We start from the raw sequence: 13,992 nt of genomic DNA, 5'->3' as shown, positions 1-13,992 counted from the left end.
TCCAGAACATCTCAATCAGTAATCACTAGGAGACAAGCCCCCCAGGAGATGTAATTACTGCTTCCTGCAACATCTACTCTGCATTCTCTCAGCTCCGCACAGCATGAGGTACAGGGGACCAGAGGTTAATGTGATCGGAAGACCTTAATCCATGCGGCTCAGACATTGGAAGTCTGACCCCCTTTTTGACAGCATATACTGATGATAGTTTCCATTTAAATGCCTAACTTGCTCCACACATAGAGCTGTATACACATCAATATGCGGAATGGAACAGTACTCACATGGATTTCTTATTATGCCACATGAGGTGTTTTTCATAGCATGGTGTGTGTCTGAAAGAAGGGAGACTGAAGCAGGAGAACTAACACCTTGAGGTTAAATGGAAAGTAGAACCTCTCTATGGTAAGGAAACTCATGCTTAACAATGAATGTCAAAAGTGGAAATTAAATTTCAGGATTAATTAATTGAATTTACCATTTAGCCCTGCCAACATGCAAGTAATTTGGCACAAAAATGACTAAGCTGTTTTAATGTCATACAGGAAAGCCTCTCATTTGGTTTTAAATGTGGCCTTTACTAGGCTTGAAAGATACATATGCTAGGAAACACCATGTCCAGAAGGTCAAATAAAAGAGCCCAGAACATGGTGGAAATAAATTGCTGTGAAGGCTGCGGTAGAAACTACGGTGAAAGGTGAAAAACGAAGAGTTGCATACTGTGCTAGGCATATTTAATGCACAAAATCCAGGGTCCTGATGAGGCCAGAGACACCTGTTAGAGAGCACACATTGAAAAGACCAGAGACCTTTCTACAGGAGTTTAAAAGCAGATTATTTAGTAAGCAACTCTCTGAGCCACATTATAGTTAACAGCTTTTTAGTCCAGGCTAAGTGTGTGTTTCTTGTTCTATTAAAATTTTTTTGAACCCAAACAGTACATTGAAGAATACAATTCTCAAAGTTTAGAGATGTTGCTACGATTAAAGCATATAATTCAAGCCTGGAGTAAGGCATTATATAATTTCATCTTTGGTTCTGACTGAGGGAATTCAGTTAAAAAGAAGTACTGGGAGGTCTTCATCAGAACAGGTCGTCAGGATAATCCTATCTCTGAGCAAGAGTGCAGGCAGAATTCTGGAATAACAGAGATCCGACCTTATGGACTCACTGTTCCTTCCACTAGAAATGAGGGATGTAGAGTACGTTAGTTTAAAAACTGAAGCCAGTGAGTTGTTTGGCCAGGGAATACTAGGGTAGGGCAGTAGGCACAGGCATCCGAAGAGAGTCTTGGAGACTTGGTGTTGACTGGTTATGGCAGTTGGCTGGACCTACCCAAGAATTTGTCTTAAGATATTGGACTCTGCTTCGAGCACCTGGATAGCAAGGTTTTATTGGCAAACTCCTTCACAGGAATCAAAACCATTTCTGTATCATCTCTACTTTGAGACAAGAGAAAATCAGACAATGGGGAAATAGTTTTGGCATTTAGTATGAGCTTCATAATAGGTTTGGTTGAGGAGTCAGAAGCTTATCTTGAATGGGGTGCTCTCATGCTATGAACCACAGGGTCTGACTGTCCTCAGTGAGGAGGGTGAGAATTGAGCTCAGATTGTCAAAAAGCCTGAGATGGAAAATGGGAGGACAATGAGGAAAAAAAATCTAGTCTTTTTAAGTTGTAATGGTTGCAAGTCTGAGTGGAGAGGCATTCAGACTGGATGCTCAAAGGAGAAGCCATGTTGTAGGGGTGAGGGGCTCCCAAATGATGGGAGGCCGACAAGACAAAGTGGGGCAACCAGAAGTAGAAACTCCTGTGGGCCGGGCCTTTACAATAGAGCTACAGGAGATAAATCCTGCAATCTCCAGGGCATGGGATTTCTTGGGATGGGACACGAAAAATATGCACCCTTGGGCCAAATTGATGTACGCACATGTGTGCATCTTTAAAACCATATTGCTTGCTTTCTTTTCTCTTAACCTGGATCCTTGATTTCCATCACCTTGATTGCCACTTCCACCCTCTGCCCACCGAATAAAGAATATTCTCTTGAATTTGTGACTTCTTCGAGGTCTGTTCCAACATTCTTATAGTATTTAGCAGTGTTTCCTCTAAGAAATCTGCCTTCTCCTTGGACTTTTGTGGAAGGGGGCCCTTGTAGGAGAGCTCAGATTCATGTTGGGGGAAAGAAGGGGATGTTCTTATCAGAACCTCAATTACGACTCTCTGGGATGAGTTACTGAAGGTTTTTCAAGATGTACATGGGAGCTCTTCTCAGTAGGGCTTGGGAAAGATATCTCTTCATTCACTAAATCTCCTCCAGCAACTCAAGTGTTTGGGAATTGAAGGAGGTTGGACCTCAAGAGCCAAGTAGGCTCTTGTTGGTAGATTTCTTGGTTACTATGTGGTCTAATATATGTTATCAGAGTCTAATATATGTTATCAGAGTCTAAAATATCTAACAAGTGAAGACTTGGGGGAGGAGGTCACTTAATATACCCTTAAAGAGAAAAAATGTATGTTGGAAATTATCTAAGAGTATCCAAACAGGAATATCATTATAGTCCATGGTTTCCAATAAAAGTGTGAAGAAATGGGATTTCATCTTCATCCTAAAACTCTTAAAATGATACACGAGGTTTTGGCTGAGCAGTGGAGAAAGGAACTTCAGAGTTGTGTGTTCTTTAAGGAAGCTTCTGACTCTGACCCATGAGATAGGAACTTACTGGAAGCTTCACAGTTAGAGACTCTCCTGGGGTTGCCTAAATGCTGTAGATAGCAGTCTTGAGCCTTTGAGCTGGGAACAATCTGAGTTCTGCCTGGCAGCCTGTCCTTGTTTCTGGCTCTAACTCAGTAGAAGGCGGCTTGAAGTGATTTGTGGAGCCTCTCATGGAAAAGGAAGATACACTCAACCATGAATGTCAGAAGCTCAAATTAAATTTCAGAATTTATTATTGAAGCAAGCTGCCTTTTGCCCTATTAAAAAATGCAGGTGAATTAGTGCAAAGGCTGTGAAACCACTTAATGCTCCTAGCAACATGGTCTCTGAGGAAGAGGTGAAGGCAGTGGAGACTCTTCCCTTGCCTTTTACTGTGGGAGCACAGGAGCCCCCACCAAAGCCTCGGGATGTGAGGTTCCAGTGCTCCTGGGTCCCTAAGGCTCATAGTCACAGGAGGGGGAGACTAATGACTATCAAGTTTACTAGATAAAGTTTTGACTCACTAACTTGGACTTTAGAATAATTCAAAGTCTAAGCAGGTATTTACTCACACTCAGCAAGTCCTTTCTTCAGAAAAAGTAGAAAAGTATTAGTATAAATATTACAAAAGAAATGCTTAACAACCAAAGAAGTCAGGTGCTTATCACGGATCCTTAACACTCTAGAAGTACTTATTAAATTCCACAATTAATTAATAAAATCCACTTAAAACTTTTTCATTAGAGCAGTTCCTTTGAGACCTTTTAATTAGTCACCAATTTATTAAAATCAGTTGTTACATGTATCTTCATTCTTAGATTATCAGCTCACTGAGGGCCAGAACTATCTTACCTTCCGTGCCTGCAAAGTGCTTTGTGCATAGTAGGTGCTCAGAAAATCCTGCGTTAGTTGAGGAAATAGTAATGACATTAACTAATGATATTAATTGCAGGCTTTACCTCACATGGCTTGTTTGGTAGGGGTATACTGGCTGGAATTTATCTTTATATGATCAGAAGGAAGAAAGGATTTGCTGAACAAATAATTGTAAACAAGATTATAATGCTTATAATGTCTATCAGTCATTAAAGAAGAATAAACAAATAAACAGTGCCTATTGTTATATAAGTAGAGAGCAGTACTGCTTAACCTGGTGCTGTAATATGATCATTGTAAATCATTTTTATTTGTTGATTAAAGGTAGATCTTTAGCTAAACAACTATTTGGCCCATTCATTTCTTTAGCTATAGTCACTGGCTCAGACAGATCTTTTCTCTACTTACTAAATGTAATTTCATTATACTTAAAAAAAGAATTTCATTTACCAAAGGCCTATAATCAATTCAAAGCCTATTAAAGACACGATTAACTTTGAAAATGGAAGTGTTGGCAGAAGTCTAATTCACAGATTGGCTATTTCTTTTGTATGCACTTGGTATTAGTTGTTGATGGGCCATTGAAATGGAGAATCCTGCTTGTCCTTATAAGCCTGCCTGGCGTCCTAAGACCACTAGAGACTTCCATTTATAAATGTACATCCTTCAGTGTCCTAGTCATGAAGACGTGCCCTATTGCTTTTTAAGATAATAAACAGGCCAGACCACCAACCAAGACTGGCAAGCGTATTTCTGTTCTGCTTTATTTTGATCAGATTTGAACAGCAAATATTACCAAGGGAAGGTCTGTGTTGTTCTTAACTGCTTGTGTAAAAAAATTTTTCATCCAATGGCACTTCTATTTACCCTGACCCTGGCTCTGTGGCTCAGTGTATACATCAAGTGAGTGCTCCTGTGGTATTCCTTGAATGCTAATGAAGGACACCTGTATTTCAAGGCCGGAAGCTAATTTGTATAATATATTCCTTTGCAGCTTTAGAACCATGATGCATCATGCTTTCTTGTCTCTTAATCTTTTTAGATGTAATTTAAATAGCAACACCCAGTGTTAAGAAGGGCACTTTGGACGAGGCATCTTTTGATTCTTTTCTCAGTATGGTGGAGTGAAGCTTCCTTATTCCCGCCTGTCACTGAGATGCATGTTAAGGGAGGGGGAGCTCATGCTCTCCAATGAGTTTATAATCAACAAATTCTTATCCTGAGGACTAGAGTAGAGTTGAAGTGTCTATCTCCTGAGCTTCTCTTTCAAGGACTTACCTATAAAAGCAACTTCTTCTTCAAAGCCCTTATCATTTTCCAACTCCCCTTGCAGCTGCTCAGCAGCCTCTACTGTGCGGCAGCATTTGTTGATTTATGCCTCCGAATTGGCTGAGGTGTCGTCTGACGATTAGTCTTACGGTAATTATGGATGGCATATTTGCAGCATACTTATTCCTTCCCTCAGCTCACTTGGATTCACACTGATTTTGTTTAGTCAACAATCTGACAGGTTACCCATGATATTTTTTTCTTTTAATTGTCCCTGTGCTTATCTCTCTGTCACAGATCACCTTAAGAATACAGAGTGGGAGTTTTATATTTCTCTTGACTGAGATCGGCTTTTGCTTTGCATGGCCCAAAGTCCAGATCAGGGTCTTGCTTCAAAGCTGTTCTGAATTCTGTAGGTATCAGAGGGAGGTCTGGTGGCTAGCACTTAAAACTCTTCTATAAGCTGTTGTTTTTCAGTCTCATCTTCGAAGTTTTCTCTCCTAGGCTGGGTTAAGTCTGAACAGCTGACGGGCTATGTCACCTATGGATTCTCATAACCCCCTTTAACAATCTTTTACGGATGGATTTCATGCCAAGTTTAGGATCTTAAAAGGCAAATGAAAGAAACTAACAACAGGATTAAACTCATAGTTGACAAAAAATCAGTTTCCTGTGATTAAGGCGCATTTGGACAAAATGAATCATATTCCTGGTTATACCTACTGATAAATCAAGCATTTTCATTTGTCATTCTTGTTGCTGTTTATTTTGTTACCCCCCTCTCCCTGCTGCCTTTGTCGATTTTATTAAAATACACTCCAGGTTATCTTGGACAAAAAAATTCTGTTTCATGACCTAGTCTGTTTAACTGATGCTGAAAGAATCGTGATGTTCCTTAGCTGTGGGCATTCCTTTTACGTTGGTGTCATTTGTATAGACCATGAATGTGTCTACTTCTTTGGCTTACTTGTGGTACAGGAAAAAGTTCACTTAGCAGGCTTGTGACTGATCTCCTTAGAAAGGCCTGCTTGCAAAGTTGGCTGTTGGCTGTTGGTTGGCACCTGGGACTGTGACTGGTAAATTGTCCCCTACACTAACATAAATCTTTCCTTAAATGATTAGGATGTCTGACTGTACTTCAACTGTTTGTACAAACAATGGGGTTTCTGTTGAAAACCTACCTGCCTTCCTTAGGGGAATCTGGAATTTCAGTACAAGCCAGGCAGAGGGTGCCTGCATGACCAGCCCTCACTTCAGACCTTGGGCACTAAGTCTCTAATGGACTTCCCTGAGCAGCAATGTCACACATGTTGCTACATTTTTGTTGCTGAGGGAAGAGTGCTCTCTGGTAAACCCTCACGGGAGAGACAGAGAGAGAGAAGAAAGAGAAGAGAGAGGAGAGAGGAAACCTGCACGTGGATTTCTCCAGGCTCCATCTTTTTCCTCATCCTCATGTATCCTTACTAAATCGCTGTAATAAATCTTAGCTGTGAGCACAACTATATGCTGTGCCCCAGAAATCCTTCTAGCAAAACTCTGAATGTAGGGTGGTCTTGGGGACCCCTGAAACACCCCCTCATTTGTCACTATGAGATTCCAGAAATATCACTTAATGGCATTATCCTCAAAGATGCTGATCTCGTCCCTAACCTTCTTGGTTTCTCATGTGTAGGCACGCATCTTTCAGCTTAGAGTTTCCTAAAGAGCTAAAGTTTACTTAGTTTATGGTTTATTCTTTTACTTCCCTAAAGGAGATTGCTCTCTTTAATTTGTTCTGTTGTGAACATAATCTCTAAGATTATTTTACAGTAATAATCCATGTCAATCTAATATCAAAAGTAGCTGACAAGCTCTCACATTACCAGAAAGTATGCTTTAATGTTACATTTTTGAATATATTTAGAAGAAACTCCGCAATACTGCTAGAGTTTTGGTCCCTCAAAAGTGTGCCCAGATATTTAACAAACGCTCTGTGTTGGTTAACTTTAGAATTTAACCTTAACTAGGTATTTTTGGATGATATTAAGAATTAATGAGATAATGTTGACATGATCATGAACTTTTGTCATGTTTAAAAACGTTTTTATTTTTTCTTAAGGATGCTTTGAGGTAGCTTCATACTTATATATTACAGGTTAAGCCACATGTTGGTCAGTAGGACTGTTCTAACTGTTCACTATAGACAAGCAGCTGGCCTGGCAGACCCAGAAAGTATGGAGCAAATAGTGAGTCCACAAAAGAATAGAACGCTCAGGATAGTCATGTTCAGATTAACTCTTTAAAGATTAACTTGTTAGAATAATAAAAACAATAAAAACTCTATGACAATCCCTTGGTATAGGTAATAGGTCTTGCCATGGAGTGAAACATACTTTTAAAATGAAGTATTTTTTAGAAGTGACAGAATCTTACAGGTCAGTTTGATATTACAGAATCACTTAATGCTTTGGGGCAGCGGTTGCCAATTATTTTGGCACCAGGGACTGGTGCTTCTGTGAGAATCTAATGCCTGATGATCTGAGGTGGAGCTGAGGCAGTGACGCTAGCGCTGGGGAGAGGCTGCAAATGCAGATGAAGCTTTGCTTGCTTGCCCGCCACTCACTTCCTGCTGTATGGCCTGGTTCCTAACAGGCCACGGATGGTTCTGGTCCCTGGCATGGGTGTTGCAGACCCCTGCTCTAGGGTGTAAAAAGTTATTCTACTCCAAGAGTTCACATTCTCTATTAAGGGATTAATGCTGATGCCATTAACAGGATCAGGCCTGTGCTCATTGTTAATATTAATATTTAAAAATATTTCATTGGAGTCAAGCATTAAGAGTGGGAACCTGGGATGAACTATTTCCTTTAGCATAGAGCCAGCTCTACAGAAACTTCTGAATCCATTCTGACTCTTAATGTGAGGGCTTGCCAGCCCTTTTTGTAGGCTTTGGGGTGTCTTTAAGTCACTGGAAACAAAGTATTTAAGGGCTTTTGAATTTAGATATTTCAGCTGAACTCAGGACTATACTGATCTGCTAAATAAGGAAGTGTTCAGTCAATTATTAGGTAATTTAGGCAAAAAGCATAATTTGAGAGGATGAAGTGCTATTTAGAATTGTTTTTTGGGGGTTTGGGGATGGAGAGGTGAAAGTGAGAGTCAATTTATCTAGATTAACAATTTGAGCTAATTATTCAGGTCAGCAGTTAGATCCAATTTCTCTAATCTGGAGATGTATTATTTGTACTGCTCTTCAATGATATCTGTCTGTTTGTCTTTCTGTCACTCTTGAGATTAATTAAAAAGCAGCCCAGGTCACGTAATGACCACCCCGCAGTTCCTTAGTAATGCTGTCAGTGGTGCCTCAAATGGGCTGCTGCGAAATAACACTATTAAAGACTTCTGAAGGCAAATATATAATTAAAATGCATTTAACGCCTTCCTCAAAAGCATATAGATACACAACATAAGTGAATTTTTTGAATATCCCTAAATGTCAAGGCAATGCAACCATTGCATGAACTGAGGTTTACATTTTAATCTTCACACCTAAAGATTTGTTCCTGCTTGTTCCCTGGCCCCAGTTACATATCCTATGGGACAGTGTGATACAGAAACAATTTTAGGAAATAATTGAAAAATTACTGTGAACTCAAATGAACAGAGAATTATCAGTCAAATTATGACAGATCTGATATCTTAGTGGTGGCTGGATCTCCCAGCACACTCAGAGATGCCCTGAAAAGATCTATATTTGCTATTTTAAACATTATTTAACTGAAGGAGCAAAAGAAAAAGCACACACACGTATATATCTTGTGCTTAAATGTACATATGTGTATAGATATCTATAGATAGCTAAATATATATTTAGGTAGAATTAGAGAACTGACGTAGTTTTATAAATAAGAATGGCATTTACAGAATATGGAAAAAACAGAGAAAAGGTGAATCAAAACGTGAAACGTACCATACTCCGGCACCTGCCCCGTCCCGCGCTTCAGCAGCAGCCTCACTCTTCTTCCTCCAGATTTGATGAGCTCTATTGCTCTGGCGTGTGTCATGTCTCTTGTGCTCTCCCCATTGATTTCAATGATTTGATCTCCTACCTGTTAATTAAAGAAACATTAAGTCAGCCACAGATGGTTCTACCCAAGTTGCATTTCCAAAAGATTAGAAAAGCATCGTAGATTACCCGTTTCCAGAGAGCGTCTGAAGAATTTGGTTGTAGCCTGCTGCTTCTGAGAAGAGGCGAATCCTGAGTCTGACCACTAAGCTTAATTTACCTTGATTGAAATTAAAATATCAGACCACGGAGGTTGTGATGATATGTCATGTATATTTAGCCAATATGGAAGAGACTATAGTTGAACTATTCAGCATTTTTTTTTTTAAATTAGGGAATAGGTTTGATATCACAATTCCAAATAACCTGGCACCTCTGCTTTGAAACAAGAAGTAAATATTTTAAAACCTTTTTATTGAACACAGTGCCAGCTTTGGGCTTAGTGCAGCATCTAATTCAGCATGTTGGATAGAATGATTGGTTTTTGGGCTTCTCTGTGAATTTTTATTATGCATTATTTAAATTTCCCTGGGTGCTACTGTGATATTGCCTTCTTTGTAAATAGTGGTTGGTTGACATTCAAATTTGATGATGACTTTTCTATCACAGTCGTTTGAATTAAAAATGAGATCCTCCATTCTCCGTGCATGACTAGTACCCTTGCTAAATCTTTGCCATGCTCACACCTGGTTGCCAGAGCTGTTTGGTGAAATACCAATCCCTTTTGATTTGTCAGAAATGCCTGGGTTCCATAAGCAATTCTCATTTAGCCTTTTTGAATAGATATTTGGAATAAAAGAGGCTCGAACATAAGCATATCATGTAACTCCCATAGCATCATTATTGTCAGGAAACTTTGAATTAAAATATGTTTTATTTCAGTGCAAGTCACTTAAGACAAATTAGCCAGGGAAAGCACAATGAGTTGCTTTGCAAAAATGCTATTTTAGTTGAGTTCCTTAAACAAAGCAGATCTCAGCCTAAACTTTATAAGCAGACAGAATCACAAATAAACTCCCTATAGGAGAGCATTATGAAGATGGGTGCTGCAGACGGGGCAAGAACAGGAACAAAGATTGCCATCACGATAGTGAGGGCACTAAAATAAGACCACGTCCCCAAAAGTGGGAGAACATAACTAACACATGTTTGTCGTAGTGAGGAAGTAACATCTCTACCTTGAGAGGATTCTCTAGGGGTGAGGATTCCAGTGCAGTGGAAGGAAGGACTTCCCCCTTTGTGCAGTGCTCAGTGGCTTTTGGAGGTATGGTGTTTGGGTAGTGGAAGAGGTTGGCCTTAGTGCATGACTTTCACATTCCATCGAAGGATGACAAAAGACAGGACTCAATTAATTTGTTTTAGGGCCGATGTTTGCAACACTTTTCTTCAGGTCTCCTTAACTGTCTCCTTTCCCATAAGGCAACAGACACAGCCTGAAGTTGAGTAGCTTGCCGGAGGCCATGTAACCCAGCCAGAGGCAGATGTGAGACCAATTGTCTCTCTCCTAGCAGTCCCCACCCATGACTGAAATCTCATGGCACTGAATTAAATTGTAGAAGTAAAACTAAAGTTCCAATGAAGTTATAGTAGAGAGCCTTCATTCCTAGCTAGACTCTATTCTGAGCTGCAGACTTACATCAATTATATCAAAATTGATTACTAAACATCTTCACCTGGATGTACAATGGGCAACTCCAGCTCAACACCAGCAGACCGGGTTTACCATCTTTCTCCAAAAGCAGTCTTTCCTCTTAATTACTAAGGCTGGTTAATGCCACCACCATTCCTTAACTTCTTGCAATTGTCTCTGTTCTCAAATTTCATCCCATCGCTAACTAGCTCAGTTTAGGCCTTTGACTGGATTATTCCAATAATCTCCTGTCACTCTACCATCAATATCTTCTTCTCACTGTCACCAGTCATTCTTCTAAGGGAAATATTCCCAAATGCATCATACCGAGGTAATTGTCTAGGGCCTTACATATGCCACCATTCTCTTCGCCTTCTTTCCATAAGCCTGGTGATTTCTCAGTCCTCCTCGAGGAGAGCCCAAGCATTTCCTTCTCTGGGATACCTCCCTAGACCCAGTCTTCTCAAGCAGAAGTGTCCAGTTTCTGTATTCATTCATCACTGCACCCCACTTTGTTATTTCTCACACCGCATACGGTTATGCTTCTCTGTTTCTCTCCTAGACTTTGAGCTTCTTTACTCATCAATTTCTGAGCAGCTACTATGTGTTAGACAGTCTACTGGGGAGATAAGATAAATATAGTGATAAATGATTTATAGTTTCTATCTACAGTAAGTTCTCAGTCTAGTTGGAGAGAAAGTATGTAAATAAGATCATTACTATTCAATATATCTTTGCTATGACAGAGGTATTAGCCAAGTGCTAATGGAACAGAAAGGAGGGGCACCTAACTCAGAATGGGTGGGGCTGGAGGTCAGAGGGAGCTTCCTAGAGTTGGTAACATCTCAGCTAAGTTTTGAAGTATCAGTAGAAGTTCCCCAAATGAAGGAGGAGAGAAAGCACTCTAGGTAGAGAGAGCAGCATATGCAAAGACCCCGAGGTCTGAGAACATGGTACAGTTGGGGAATTGTTTATTCTGCTCCTCAGGAATTCAGGCTTTATTTTAAAGGCAACAGTGAGGCACTGAAAATTTTAACCAGGGGATAACCTGGCCAGGGAAGCAGAATGGTATTTAGAAATCTCCCTGAGATATCAGTATAGAGAACGAACTGGAGAGAAAGTTTGAGACTGAAGAAGGAAGATGAAGTCTATCTAAGTGAGAAATTGGGAGGCTGTGAGGAAGGAGATGATGGGGCAAATGAGAGCAAGAACTGGTTTCCATTTAATTATGTATCTTATATGGTGTACACCATATATATTTGTGAATGAATGAAGTGTTTCCACAAGGCTCATCTTGAGAACCACAGGAGAAGGGATTATAAGCACTCTTGACCCCAAAATCAAACCTTGACAACCACCGTTGCCTGAGGACACTTCTGTCTCAGGACTAATGTTTTAATAAGAATCATGTGGAGGATGAAAGGAATCTCGTGGTGTGATAGAAATAGTCACATCCTTTGCACCCTGGTCACATACTTTAGCAAATTCTGTTTTCACTCTCTCGTGTGTTTGTAATTTTCCCTTTTCCCCACTAAGAGCTCATGAGAATTCACGGAGAAAAAATTAGCATGGCAGAGTGAATGGTGGGTTGGAAGACTGTGTGGGAGGTTGAGAAGAAGTGGGGTTTAAGGGCTGCACAGGGGCTGGGCTGTGTGTCCTGTGTGGGAGTTTCAGGGATGCGGCTCTAGAAGTTGGGGGTGTTATTTTTATTGAGTTCCGAGGAGCCTGAGCTGACCTCTTGCCTTGGCAGATTTCTATAATTTCAGCTTTCCATGTAGGGTCCCGTCAGAGAGACAAGGGACAGCTCTGATGCTGGTTGAATTGAGGGTCCTTAGCTGTTTGCCTAAGACTTTTAGTCTCTCTCAAGCCCTTTCCCCATTCCAGGACTCCAGTGCTGATTCTGACCTCACTGGGAGCAATGGAAGTTTGGGAATAGTCTAAGATATTACTAAATTCAGAAAAAAAATTAATGAGATAGAAATGCTGCCACTTTCAGACTCTGAATCTTACAAGGTGTTCTCAGCATACCGCAGAAATAGGCCAACTCAGGACCTGGTGCCGATGGTAGCAAACCCACGCGGGCCCAGCCTCAACGCTTCTATCTCTCCTTGTAAAATGATGAAAATTGTAAATGGGATTAATTTTCATTTTCATTCTAGTATCAGTATTATGTGTGGTCATTTTAAATGAAACTCCCCAAATAAATTTGGGCTGTGATTCCTTTCATCCTCTTAGTATCTAGATGTATAAAGAGATGGAACTGTCACGGGGGAGAAGCGGTTCTCTTGTTACCTTCTGACTTCACTGCAGCTGCCAGGATGTGGCTGTCGAAGAGCGTTGTCACTTTCCTACATCACATGTGAATCAACTGGGAGAATTAATTTGATAAAACCAATGGAAAATTTGCAGCCCTTCAGGGATTATGAAAAAGACCAGTAGTCTCTTCCTTCCATCCTCTCTCCACCACGGAGCTTGTCTTCAACTGAGCTCTGTTACTAAAATGTAACTATAAAGATCTCCTCAAATTGTTCTTAGATTTTAAAACATCAAGTTCTAGTTAGAATTGAGAGAAAGATGGGGGGAGGTGAGGAGAAGAAGAAAGAGGAGGGAGGAGTGAAGAGAGGAGGGAAAAGGATGGGGAGTTTTAATAAGAGAGAGAGAGAGAGAGGGAGAGAGAGAGAGAGAGGAGGAGGAGGAGGAGGAAGAGAGATATATATATATATATATATATATATATATATATATATATATATATATATATATATATATATATATTATGACATATATATATATATATATATTTTATTTTATGGCTTATACATATATATACATATATATATTGGATACATATATATTAAGACCATATTACATATATATATATATATATACATATATATATACATATATATATATTATTGGTTGCTATATATATTTTAAGTTTTATATTATATACATATATATATTTTATTATTTTTATTATTACATATATAAACCCCCAAAACTCGGTGACAGAGTGCAAAGTCTCTGAAAGAAACGCACATGCGCCGCTCTTTAAGTTTGTCGGCTTAAGACGCCAACCTGCAAATAAACCAACTCAAAGCCAGAGCCAACATCGAATCTAAAGCACTCCCTTTCCTCTTCAACGGAAAATGGAACAGCCTTTTATCTGTGGCCCCCTTGAGGCAACTAATAACCTTACAGCAATGTCTTAGGGGCCGACTGAGTGAGATAAGACTGCCTGACACAGCCTAACAAGTCCCGCATTTCTGCACATACATCACTGCGGAGTTTTCTGTAACAAAACTATTATCACATCCTTGAACTTGCTTGAGGCTCTACAGGTAAAACATTTTCTCTTCTTATGGGAAGGCCAAGGCAGGTAAATGTAAAAGTTTCAATATTTCTTAAGTGGTATATAGTTCAAGTTGAAAGAAAAAAAATGTAAACTCTGTACTGTATGCATTTTTGTAGCCAAG

General features: G+C 39.8%; 1 protein-coding gene across 2 annotated transcripts in view; it reads right to left on the bottom strand.

The window, feature by feature from the left end:
* Positions 1-13,992, bottom strand: part of MAGI2 (membrane associated guanylate kinase, WW and PDZ domain containing 2) — a 1,217,785-nt gene that overhangs the window by 41,409 nt on the left and 1,162,384 nt on the right. For both annotated transcript variants that reach the window (XM_039849352.1, XM_039849353.1), the window contains one exon: positions 8,791-8,929. In XM_039849352.1, coding sequence (XP_039705286.1) covers positions 8,791-8,929 — 139 coding nt within the window. The remainder of the gene's footprint in view (positions 1-8,790; positions 8,930-13,992) is intronic.

The sequence above is a fragment of the Pteropus medius genome, unplaced genomic scaffold (genome assembly GCF_902729225.1).
Source record: "Pteropus medius unplaced genomic scaffold, Ma_sr-lr_union100, whole genome shotgun sequence".
In the NCBI taxonomy this organism is placed as follows: Eukaryota; Metazoa; Chordata; class Mammalia; order Chiroptera; family Pteropodidae; genus Pteropus; species Pteropus medius.
This window is presented reverse-complemented; position numbering and strand designations above follow the sequence as displayed.